Source organism: Eriocheir sinensis, chromosome 32 (assembly GCF_024679095.1).
Source record: "Eriocheir sinensis breed Jianghai 21 chromosome 32, ASM2467909v1, whole genome shotgun sequence".
Classification (NCBI taxonomy): Eukaryota; Metazoa; Arthropoda; class Malacostraca; order Decapoda; family Varunidae; genus Eriocheir; species Eriocheir sinensis.
In genome coordinates, this window is record NC_066540.1 from 18,030,517 (window position 1) to 18,043,016 (window position 12,500).

At 44.1% G+C, this 12,500-nt stretch overlaps 1 protein-coding gene and 2 long non-coding RNA genes across 13 annotated transcripts in view; all 3 read left to right on the plus strand.

The window, feature by feature from the left end:
* LOC127006388 (phosphatase and actin regulator 4-like) overlaps nt 1–12,500 on the plus strand; it is a 101,860-nt gene that overhangs the window by 40,831 nt on the left and 48,529 nt on the right. For all 8 annotated transcript variants that reach the window (XM_050876338.1, XM_050876337.1, XM_050876339.1 and 5 more), the window contains 2 exons: nt 2,209–2,394; nt 8,738–8,833. In XM_050876338.1, the coding sequence (XP_050732295.1) occupies nt 2,209–2,394; nt 8,738–8,833 (282 nt within the window). The remainder of the gene's footprint in view (nt 1–2,208; nt 2,395–8,737; nt 8,834–12,500) is intronic.
* Nucleotides 4,601–8,169, plus strand: LOC127006395 (uncharacterized). Of its 2 annotated transcripts, XR_007759563.1 has the most exons (4): nt 4,601–4,709; nt 4,767–4,880; nt 5,109–5,165; nt 5,280–8,169. It is a non-coding gene; the product is annotated as an uncharacterized LOC127006395 (long non-coding RNA). The 2 variants fall into 2 exon arrangements; XR_007759562.1 differs by lacking the exon at nt 5,280–8,169 and having other exon boundaries at nt 5,109–5,264.
* The window catches only part of LOC127006392 (uncharacterized), a 3,271-nt gene continuing 386 nt past the window's right edge, over nt 9,616–12,500 (plus strand). Inside the window, exons 1-4 of one of the 3 annotated variants that reach the window (XR_007759557.1) lie at nt 9,616–10,648; nt 10,741–11,256; nt 11,470–11,611; nt 11,683–12,500. The exon at nt 11,683–12,500 is cut by the window's right edge and continues 386 nt beyond it. This is a non-coding gene — a long non-coding RNA (uncharacterized LOC127006392). Of the gene's footprint in view, nt 11,257–11,469; nt 11,612–11,682 lie in introns of all 3 variants that reach the window. The other 2 variants (XR_007759555.1, XR_007759556.1) reach the window with 2 other exon arrangements.

Here is a 12,500-nt window from a genome sequence, read left to right on the forward strand (position 1 = left end):
CCTTCTCCTCCTCCCCTTCCAATCCTTTTCCTCCCATCCATATCCCTGTGTTTTCCCCTCCTCCTCCTCCTCCTCCACCTCCCCTTCCAATCCTTTTCCTCCCATCCATATCCCTGTGTTTTCCTCCCCTCCTCCTCCTCCTCCTCCTCCGCTTCGCTAGTCGATAACAGAATGTGGGCGACTAAACTTCAAGTAGAGCTGCTCTCTCTCTCTCTCTCTCTCTCTCTCTCTCTCTCTCTCTCTCTCTCTCTCTCTCTCTCTCTCTCTCTCTCTCCCTATTATTCCTGCGTATGGGGAGGAGGAGGAAGAAGAAGAAGAAGAGGAGGAGGAGGAGGAGGAGGGAAAGAAATATGGGAAAGATTAATGTGTCTACAGAGAGAGAGAGAGAGAGAGAGAGTTATGAGGGAGAGACACGAGAGGAAAGAAAGTCAAGAATAACATGATTATCTCTCTCTCTCTCTCTCTCTCTCTCTCTCTCTCTCTCTCTCTCTCTCTCTCTACCGTTACTTTAGAGCTAATTATCAAGGTGTGAGAACGTACACACACACACACACACACACACACACACACACACACACACACACACACACATACATAGAGTCGTTACACATACATACATACATACATACACACAAACACTCTCTCTCTCTCTCTCTCTCTCTCTCTCTCTCTCTCTCTCTCTCTCTCTCTCTCTCTCTCTCTCTCTCTCTCTCTCTCTCTCTCTCTCTCTCTCTCTCTCTCTCTCTCTCTCTCTCATTATTTATAAGGAGAGAATTACACCCATTATCTTCTATTCAAACCTCTATTATTTCCATGTATTATAATTATGCCTATTAACTGTATATATTAAACCTCATTATATATATTATTCAGCACCAATTACTCATTTATTTGCCTATTATTCACCCTATTTAACCATTACCCATTACATCATTTATTAGTGTGTATATTATGACCTATTTTATGCTCCTGGAAGGCCTATTATGAATCCCTATTTTATCCCCATTTTTTGTGTTGATTTGAACCCATTAAGTACCATTAGAAAACCTATTATCAAGAACCTATTACTTCACCCATTAACTCCTGAATCAAACCCATTATGTACCATTAAAAACCTATTATCAACAACCTATTACTTCACCCATTAACTCTTGAATTAAACCCATTATACAGTATTTGAATCTTCATAACTGGGAACCCATTTTTTCAATCCCATTAGTGGTATAGAATTAAAACCCATTAGCTACATCATTGAAAACCCCATTAATGATCATCTATTTGTTCTAATATTAATGGTGTGGAATTAGAACCCATGATACTGTACCATTAAACCCCCATTTCTTAACCCATTAGTGGTATTAGAATTAAACCCATTAGCAACATCATTGAAAACCCCATTAATGATCTATTTGCTCTACTAATAATGGTGTGGAATTAGAACCCATGATACTGTACCATTAAACCCCCATTTCTTAACCCATTAGTGGTATTAGAATTAAACCCATTAGCAACATCATTGAAAACTCCATTATCAATCATCAATTTGCCCTTCTACTAACAGTGTGGAATCAGAACCCAATTTATTGTACCATTAAAACCCCATTAGTTACCCATTAATGGTGTGGAATTAAACCCATTATATGCCATTAAAACTCTCCCATTTATCACCCCTTAGAAGTGCACAATTTAACCCATTATATAGAACCATTGTACCCCCATTTCTGACCCCATTTTTTATACCCATTAACAGTGTAGAAATTAAACCCATTATAAGTCATTGAAAACTCCATCCCCTATTTTGCCCATTTGTAGTATAGTTTCCACCCCCATTACATGTTGTTAATAGGAAGGTCCATTATCAAATACCCATTTAAATCCTGTCACTGTCTCGATATGTATTTCACTATTTCAAAACCCATTATTTTGTCATCCCATTTCAACATACCTATCACCAATTTTAGACCCATTAGCCCATATATTGTTATCCTAAAACCCATTATTATTTAAAAACCCATTAATTGAACTATTATATCAAAACCCATTATTATGTTAAGCCCATTACTATATTAAAACCTATTATTTCAACCAATTATCTCTTCACCAGCGGATATAATAGAACTGTTAGTGTGTTAGTATGTACAAGTCACCCCTTAGATACCCTTTACGACCCCTTAGAACCCTTACTAATGCCCTTTGTGCCTCTTTCAGCCAAGGGTGTCAAGAGCAATGGTGCTGCGCGGGGCGGGGCTGGCGGGGGCGGGGCGGGGGGTGGGCGCTCCCCTCCCCCCGAGCGCAGCAAGTCGTCCTCCAAGTTCTCGGCGCTGGGCAGACTCTTCAAGCCATGGAAGTGGAAGAGGAAGAAGAAGAGCGAGAAGTTCGAGGCGGCGTCCAGATGTGAGTGGAGGGTGACACTTATCTCTGTTACTTACGATTACTATTACAACTACGTACTTACGATTTTTTCTACAGTAAACAGTTCAAGGGCAAAAAAATAATGCGGAGAAAAAAAGTCTGGTAACCACTGCCTCTCTATAAGAAAAGGTATAGATGAGTACCCCACAAAAATGTCATCACCCATTTTTTAGCACTTAGAAATAGGAATAATTAGAAATGTCCAAACTACCCACTGTTCTGTTATGATGGATGGCAAAAAAACACTTTCTCCTGTACGCCAGACTACAGAATTGACTCGTCTAGTGTATTTAATTAACCCGTCCGCTGTGATTGGAACGGATTTGGGCTTCACTGGTAGCCTGGTAACATACACTCCCAGGTCTTTCTCTGGCTCTGTGGTGGATAGTGTTGTGTTTCCCATGTGGTATTGGTGTGCTGGATATCCCTTCACTGGTAGCCTGGTAACATACACTCCCAGGTCTTTCTCTGGCTCTGTGGTGGATAGTGGAGTGTTTCCCATGTGGTATTGGTGTGCTGGATATCCCTTCACTGGTAGCCTGATAACATATACTCCCAGGTCTTTCTCTGGCTCTGTGGTGGATAGTGTTGTGTTTCCCATGTGGTATTGGTGTGCTGGATATCCCTTCACTGGTAGCCTGGTAACATACACTTCCAGGTCTTTCTCTGCCTCTGTGTAGGATAGTGGAGTGTTTCCCATGTGGTATTGGTGTGCTGGATATCCCTTCACTGGTAGCCTGGTAACATACACTCCCAGGTCTTTCTCTGCCTCTGTGGTGGATAGTGGAGTGTTTCCCATGTGGTATTGGTGTGCTGGATATCCCTTCACTGGTAGCCTGGTAACATACACTCCCAGGTCTTTCTCTGCCTCTGTGTAGGATAGTGGAGTGTTTCCCCATGTGGTATTGGTGTGCTGAATATCCCTTCACTGGTAGCCTGGTAACGTACACTCCCAGGTCTTTCTCTGCCTCTGTGTAGGATAGTTGAGTGTTTCCCATGTGGTATTTGCATGCTGGATATCCCCTCCCAAGGTGCAGGACTTTACATTTTTCTTCACTGAATTGTAGCAGCCACTTTTTGTAGTTTGGTGAGGTCTTCTGGTGGGAAATACACACTCAAGGGGTTAAACATTTTGGCGCAGGACACAGAGTTGGCAAGGCTTTAGTGTAGGTGCGGGCATTTCCACTGGGGTAGTTTTGTGACCCTGGTGGTGGTTTGACAAAGCTTTATCAGCCATGCAGTGAATACAAGACATAATTATTCAAATGCAAATCTCAACATCTCACATTTTTAGAAATACAAGTATGAATTCAAATGCAAATGCTTCATAAAAATTTCTATAAATACATTCATGAATAATTTCCGTAAATTAAATAACTTGTCATCCCAGCACGGCACTGAATCATTCAAAGGCACAATTCCCTGATGAGCCGCTGGTGTTGCCTGGCGGTGGTGTTCGGGGCCGGGGCGTCACAGCTCCCCCGCGGAGACATGGTGCTGTGTTCTCCTGTTGTTCCTGGTAGCCTTGCTGTAATAGGAAAACACAATATCATAGTGAACCAAATCTTTAGTTGTCTCATATTTTAGACTCACTCCTTTTCAGATTTTTTAATGATGCTTTTTAAAGAGTACCACTTCTATGCAAAGCAGGGCGCTGATATTGTGAATCTCGGCCTATTTAAAACTTCCTGGTAGTGTGGCCGAGGAAAAACTGTTCAAAGGCAACTGAAACATAGATTTTTAGATACATTTCATAAAAGTAACCGTTTTTTTGAAGCCAGGATCACAGATTATAGCTCTGAATCGCGGCTCATCGATTTCATGACTCACTCAAAAGTTCAACGCAAAGTACCTGAGGCGAGGGTGAGGGAAGACACCCACTCACTCACTCACTACTCACCAACACCCAGTGGCACTCAGTAACAACTACCAAAACACCAGGGAAGGACAGGTTATGTGGGCAGCACCAAATATATAATTATCACTAGCCACTTTGTACAAGGCCATCACGTCACATTTCAGAGCGTTTTGTAACACCTCCAAGTACTCAGTCCGGAGGGGTTATCAGTCAGGTGGACGGCTACTTATGATTGGCCGTATTACAAGTCAAATCCCACAAGTTTCAGGTCCCTTCAGAGTATGATTTAGGGTCCGTATTACAAGTTAAATCCCACAAGTTTCAGGTCCCTTCAGAGTATGGCTTATGGGCTGTATTACAAGTCAGATCCCACAACTATCAGGTCCCTTCAGAGTATGGCTTAGGGGCTGTATTACAAGTCAGATCCCACAAGTTTCAGGTCCCTTCAGAGTATGATTTAGGGGCCATATTACAAGTCAAATCCCACAAGTTTCAGGTCCCTTCAGAGTATGGCTTAGGGGCTGTATTACAAGTCAGATCCCACAAGTTTCAGGTCCCTTCAGAGTATGGCTTAGGGGCTGTATTACAAGTCAGATCCCACAAGTTTCAGGTCCCTTCAGAGTATGGCTTATGCGCTGTATTACAAGTCAAATCCCACAAGTTTCAGGTCCCTTCAGAGTATGGCTTATGCGCTGTATTACAAGTCAAATCCCACAAGTTTCAGGTCCCTTCAGAGTATGGCTTATGCGCTGTATTACAAGTCAGATCCCACAAGTTTCAGGTCCCTTCAGAGTATGGCTTATGCGCTGTATTACAAGTCAGATGCCACAAGTTTCAGGTCCCTTCAGAGTATGGCTTATGGGCTGTATTACAAGTCAAATCCCACAAGTTTCAGGTCCCTTCAGAGTATGGCTTAGGGGCCGTATTACAAGTCAGATCCCACAAGTTTCAGGTCCCTTCAGAGTATGGTTTAGGGGGCATATTACAAGTTAAATCCCACAAGTTTCAGGTCCCTTCAGAGTATGGCTTATGGGCTGTATTACAAGTCAGATCCCACAAGTTTCAGGTCCCAACAATGTTACTCATCCCGAATTCTGTAAGGACCCAAAACTTCTCGGGTTCATCTGGTAACACGGCCCTGTAAATGATTCTTCGTCAGGTTATTAAATGAATACAAACACTTCCACTGCACATTTGAATACAATTACGATCACTGTTATTTATATTAATATCTTGAATATGAATACAAAGGAACCTATAAGTACTGTGATCAGACCTACTCAAATATGGACACAGCATGCAAATTCTCCATATGTGAAAAAGCAACTCAGTGAATCCCTTTTTTGGCCTTTGGAAATGGTTGACGTGACAGGCGGAGGTGTGTGTCAAAATACCGCCCTTAGCTCTTAGGCCCAGACACCTCACAAGGCCTGGGATCGCATTCTTAAACATTTCGACGCCCAAGCAGACATATTTGACAGGGCTTTCGTAGTGGTTTGGGGCATTTCCAGGGGTAGTTTTATGGCCCTGGTGGTAGTTTGACCCTTCCTCTGTACCATGAACCTACAGAAACACTTATTAGAACCTGACTGATCTACTTTTTGACCTTGGGAAATGGTTGATGTGTTAGTTAATACCAGTCCTTACTCAACCATGGATCCAGATACTGTTGTTATGGGTCCAGCTTATGGGAATGGCTTATAGAACATCACACAGCTCTACAACACCTCACCTCTGTACCACTTCTTCCTTGGTCTTTTATTTCAACATTTTCCCATCCTTCCTTCTCCCCATGTGACCGAACCGCCCCGCCCCCTTTTTTTCTTCTCCTTTACATATATTATGGGTTATGGTACGCTGCCCTGCCCTCTGACACCATACCTCTGTGCCATTTCTTCACTCAGTACTCAGTCTCCTCCATTTGAGACCAGTCCTGCACCTCAGCGTTCTCCTGTCTTCAGCGTCAAGGCCTGTGTGTGTGTGTGTGTGTATGTGTGTGTGTGTGTGTGTGTGTCCCATCCCTACCCTTCCCACCCACTCACAACACTACCCATGGAGATACTACTAACACAGCCTCTACCAAAACCTTAACAAATACCCACAGTGTCTACCAAGCCAGATTCGTGTGTGTGTGTGAGCCCCAAAATGGTTGATAATGTGAGCTTAAGTGTGAGGAGGGACATGGGGGAGGAGCTTCTGTGTGTCTGGGTTGGGCAAGATTGGTGCCTTCAAGTTAGAGGAGCAGTGCTGAGGAGTCTCCTGTGAACGGACTTTGCTTTTTGTGGGCTTTTGAAATGGTTAAGGGTCTCTTTCACAGTCATTTTGTTTGGATGTCACCCAGGCCCTGTGTCCCGGGGTGATGGGCTCTTACTCAGCACAGGCTCAAAGGGCCAACGGATCAGAGATGAGCACCACAGCCACACAGCCCCAGCGTGTGCACCCAGTGACCCAGCTTGACCATCACCGCAGCCCAGAGGTCCCTTTCCCTATTCCTCCACCTTATTCTCTGCCTGTCTGGCGTTAGTGTGCTCCATCCTGTGCTGGTACTGATTCCAATGTCGTGTCCACCTGGTCCTCTGTCTGCCTTGATTTACATAACTTCTGGGTTGGGTGTTATTTTGTTCCTCCATAATGCAGTGGTCAGCAGGCCTAGCTACAAATCTGTGGGCCTGGGTTTGGATCCTGTTCCAGGCACTCATCATGCAGCCCAGCCATCTGTTGGTGCTCCCTCTGTGGTGTCTAAATGTGTGGCTGTGTACACCTGGGGGGCGGCACACTGTGGCAACCCGGGTGTCACACTGGCCATGTATACCAGAGTGATGGCTTCAGACCACCACAGGGTACTGGAATGGTGTGACAGAATTGAGCACTGAGGCCATGTGCAGTTGTTGCGTACGCCTCCACCTTTACCTTCCATGGTCTTCCGTCTGCCCTGACTTCTACAGCTCCTGGGTTGTTGGTGTGTTAGTACTTTTGTTGGTCATCTGATAGCATTTGTACACACGGCCAAGTCCTTTTTCTATTCCTAACTCTTGAACACACACTGGATGAGGCTGTGCGGGAGAGAGGCAGGCAGTGGGTGCTCTCTGTAGTGGGGGTTTGAGGTGTGTCCTCTTAGTGTAATGGTGTCCCTGTATATACAACAACAATGATAATAATTACAGTAACAATAAGCAAATGAATGTAGGTTAGGGACTTTTTTTTCTACACCTGCTAGAAATATGCAACATGTTTGTGTGAATATAACAACAACAGGAATGATTATAATCCCTTGCCTTTCATCTCCATGCCATGTTCATCCTCATTCTTGCGGGGGCTTCGTGGTGCAGTGGTTAGCACACTCGGCTCACAACCGAGAGAGCCCGGGTTCGATTCCCGGGCGGAGTGGAAAAATTTGGGCGGCTTTTCTGATACCCTACGCCCCTGTCCACCCAGCAGTGAATGGGTACCAGGTATTAATCGGGGGTTGTGTCCCGTCTCCTGTTCCCTTCTCCTATAATTCCTTCCCCTTCTGTCTCTCTCCGGCATATGACCACAGATGTTGCACCGACTAAACGAAACTTTCCAACTTTTTCCTGTCTCCTGGGGTCTGTTCCCTTCTCCTATAATTCCTTCCCCTTCTGTCTCTCTCTCTCCGGCATATGACCACAGATGTTGCGCCGACTAAACGAAACTTTCCAACTTTTTCCTGTCTCCTGGGGTCTGTTCCCTTCTCCTATAATTCCTTCCCCTTCTGTCTCTCTCCGGCATATGACCACAGATGTTGCACCGACTAAACAAAACTTTCCAACTTTTTCCTGTCTCCTGGGGTCTGTTCCCTTCTCCTATAATTCCTTCCCCTTCTGTCTCTCTCCGGCATATGACCACAGATGTTGCGCCCACTAAACAAAACTTTCCAACTTTTTCCTGTCTCCTGGGGTCTGTTCCCTTCTATAACTCCTTCCCCTTCTGTCTCTCTCCGGCATATGACCACAGATGTTGCGCTGACTAAACGAAACTTTCCAACTTTTTCCTGTCTCCTGGGGTCTGTTCCCTTCTCCTATAATTCCTTCCCCTTCTGTCTCTCTCTCCGGCATATGACCACAGATGTTGCACCGACTAAACGAAACTTTCCAACTTTGTCCTGTCTCCAGGGGACTGGTCCCTACTCCTATAATTACTTCCCCTTCTGTCTCTCTCCGGCATATGACCACAGATGTTGCGCCGACTAAACGAAACTTTCCAACTTTTTCCTGTCTCCTGGGGTCTGTTCCCTTCTCCTATAATTCCTTCCCCTTCTGTCTCTCTCCGGCATATGACCACAGATGTTGCGCCGACTAAACGAAACTTTCCAACTTTCCTCATTCTTGCTCGACCCAGTGCTAATCCTTCTACTATTACTACAACTACTACTACTACTACTGATAATAATAATAATAATAATAATGATACTAATACTAATAATCCCCTTTCTCCTCTCTCTCACAGCCTTGGAGCGTAAGATCTCGATGCGCGTTAACAAGGAAGAGTTAGTACAAAAAGGTATATTGCTACCTGACTCCCCTACCTCACCAGTGGCCGAAGGTAAGGCGCACACACACACACACACACACACACACACACACACACACACACACACACACACACATTGACGCTAACTTATACACGCACATACTTACACACTTACGTGATTTTTTATTTATTTTTTTTTCTACATTTTTTCTCTTCTTCTTTCCTTCCCTTCTCTTCCCTTCTCTTCTGTTCCCTTCTCTTCCTTTCCTTCTCTTTATTTTCCATCTTTCTGTTTCCCTTCCCTTCCCTTCCCTTCCCATCCCATCCCATCCCATCCCTTCCCTTCCTATCCCTTCCCTTTCCTTTCCTTTCCATCCCTTCCCTTCCCTTCCCTTCCCTTCCCATCCCTTCCCTCTCTCCTCTTCCCTTCCCTTCCCTTCCCTTCCTTTCCATCCCTTTCCTTCCCTTCCCTTCCCTATTCTTACTCTACGCTCCCTCCCCTACACACACACACACACACACACACACACACGTACACACAAATTGATATTGTTTATGTATGTTTTTTGTAATATATTGATGTGATATATTTGTTATTTTGTACAATTTAAAGGAAGAAAGAAAGAATGAAAGAAAGAAAGAAAGGGATAGTGGGCCAGAGAGAGAGAGAGAGAGAGAGAGAGAGAGAGAGAGAGTTAAGAGGTAAGTAAACAACAACAGTAATAACAACATCAACAACAACAAAAGCTTAGCGGCCGCCTCAAAAAAAAAAAATAAATAAATAAATAAAAACGATGGAAAGTTATATATATATTTTTCGTCGTTGATTCAAGCGCTTACATTACTATTATTATTATCATTATTTTTCTAAGAGTGTCAGTTATAGGCCTACCACTGTTATGAACGTTCCACTGTTCCGAGCGTTCTCCTGTTATGAGTGTTACACGATTACAAACATTATATTATTATTATTACGATCAGTTTGCCGTTACGAGCGATGAATTGTTACGAGCGTTCCCTGTTATTCTTATTGGTTACGGCAGCTGGGGGGAGAGTCAGGCTTGCCATCTCTCTCTCTGCCAGTTAAGGAAATGTGGAAATACTTCTCTAATCTATTTCTAACACTGTCATCTGAATTTATTACATACTCTAACCCGTCCGCTGTGATTGGCACGGATTTGCCTTTTACTGGTAGCCTGGTAACACAATAGTCCCAGGTCTTTCTCTCCCTCTGTGGTGGGTAGTGGAGTGTTTCCCATGTGGTATTGGTGTGCTGGATATCCCTTCACTGGTAGCCTGGTAACATACACTCCCAGGTCTTTCTCTCCCTCTGTGGTGGGTAGTGGAGTGTTTCCCATGTGGTATTGGTGTGCTGGATATCCCTTCACTGGTAGCCTGGTAACATACACTCCCAGGTCTTTCTCTGCCTCTGTGGTGGATAGTGGAGTGTTTCCCATGTGGTATTGGTGTGCTGGATATCCCTTCACTGGTAGCCTGGTAATGTACACTCCCAGGTCTTTCTCTGGCTCTGTGGTGGATAGTGGAGTGTTTCCCATGTGGTATTGGCATGCTGGATATCCCCTCCCAAGGTGTAGGACTTTACATTTTTCTTCATTGAATTGTAACAGCCATTTTTTGTTCCATTCCTGTAGCTTGGTGAGGTCTGACTGTAGGAAATCCACAGTTAAGGGGTTAATACCATGTTTTTTTGCCAATACTGCTCAGGACATGTAACACAGCTTCAATGCTCTCCTTACGTAACTCCTTGGTATTAATCTAGTCTTTCAGTAACAAGAGTTTTCACCAGTACCTCCCAGGACATGTAACACAGCTTCAATGCTCTCCTTACGTAACTCCTTGGTATTAATCTAGTCTTTCAGTAACAAGGTTTTTCACCAGTACCTCCCAGGACATGTAACACAGCTTCATTCCTCTCCTTACGTAACTCCTTGGTATTAATCTAGTCTTTCAGTAACAAGATTTTTCACCAGTACTTCCTAAGACATGTGACACTCCTTCTTGGACTGAAAATAGTGCCTTTGACATGTGGTGGCACTCCTGTCCTGTCCTAGCACAACAGTTTTGATTAAATATAATACTACAGGATCATAATTCCTTGCCTCTACCGCCCAGAACATTTGGCACTCTTTCTGCCCTGCCCTGCCATCCCAATTTTATATAACTCATTTGATACTTGACTACCAGAGTGCCTTGCCAATATAGCCTGGAAAATGTGTCTCCTCTTCTGTTCTCTCCTTGCAACACTGCCAGAACTCAAATGCAGTGTTGCAATATATAGTTCTGCTCAACATTTTCACCAAGGCAGCAACTCTCCACCAGAAACTCAACATTGTTTTTATTCCTATACTGCCCAGGAGATGTGGTTCTGGGGGCGTTCTCTCCTTGCAACACAGCCACAGACTCAGGTCACACACACTCTTCAGTAGAAATTTCCACCATCTACCAGGACTCAAATGTAGTGTTGCAATATCTAGGTTCTTCTTGTCAACACTGCAACAACCATCTACCATCTACCAGGACTCAAATGTAGTGTTGCAATATCTAGTTACTTCTTCTCATCACTACAACAACCATCTACCATCTACCAGGACTCAAATGTAGTGTTGCAATATCTAGTTACTTCTTCTCATCACTGCAACAACCATCTACCATCTACCAGGACTTAGATGTAGTGTTGCAATATCTAGGTTCTTCTTGTCACCACTGCAACAACCATCTACCATCTACCAGGACTCAAATGTAGTGTTGCAATATCTAGGTTCTTCTTGTCATCACTGCAACAACCATCTACCATCTACCAGGACTCAAATGTAGTGTTTCAATATCTAGGTTCTTCTTGTCACCACTGCAACAACCATCTACCATCTACCAGGACTTAGATGTAGTGTTTCAATATCTAGTTACTTCTTGTTATCACTGCAACAACCATCTACCATCTACCAGGACTCAAATGTAGTGTTGCAATATCTAGTTACTTCTTGTCACCACTGCAACAACCATCTACCATCTACCAGGACTCAAATGTAGTGTTGCAATATCTAGTTACTTCTTGTCATCACTGCAACAACCATCTACCATCTACCAGGACTCAAATGTAGTGTTGCAATATCTAGTTACTTCTTGTCATCACTGCAACAACCATCTACCATCTACCAGGACTTAGATGTAGTGTTGCAATATCTAGTTACTTCTTATCAACACTGCAACAACCATTTCACCAAGGCAGTAACTCTTCACTTTATAGAAATTTCGACACTCCTGCTTGTGGTCAGGTCTCTGTTGGTTCAGTCTCCCATCAAACGGAAGGTCGCGGTCTCAAGTTCTTAACCCAGTAGCAGCGACGGGCCAAATTTGTGGCTTCACTGTGTAGCAGCGACGGGCCAAATTTGTGGCTTCACCGTGTAGCAGCGACGGGCCAAATTTGTGGCTTCACCGTGTAGCAGCGACGGGCCAAATTTGTGGCTTCACTGTGTAGCAGCAACGGGCCAAATTTGTGGCTTCACTGTATAGCAGCAACGGGCCAAATTTGTGGCTTCACTGTGTAGCAGCAACGGGCCAAATTTGTGGCTTCACCGTGTAGCAGCGACAGGACAAATTTGTGCCATGATCAGAAATGCTTTGATATATATTATGAAATGTTTGGGTGAGGGGTGATTTTTTCTCATTTTTCTCGCTTGGAGGGACCATTAAGAAACACGATCCCCGCTGCTGCTGGGTT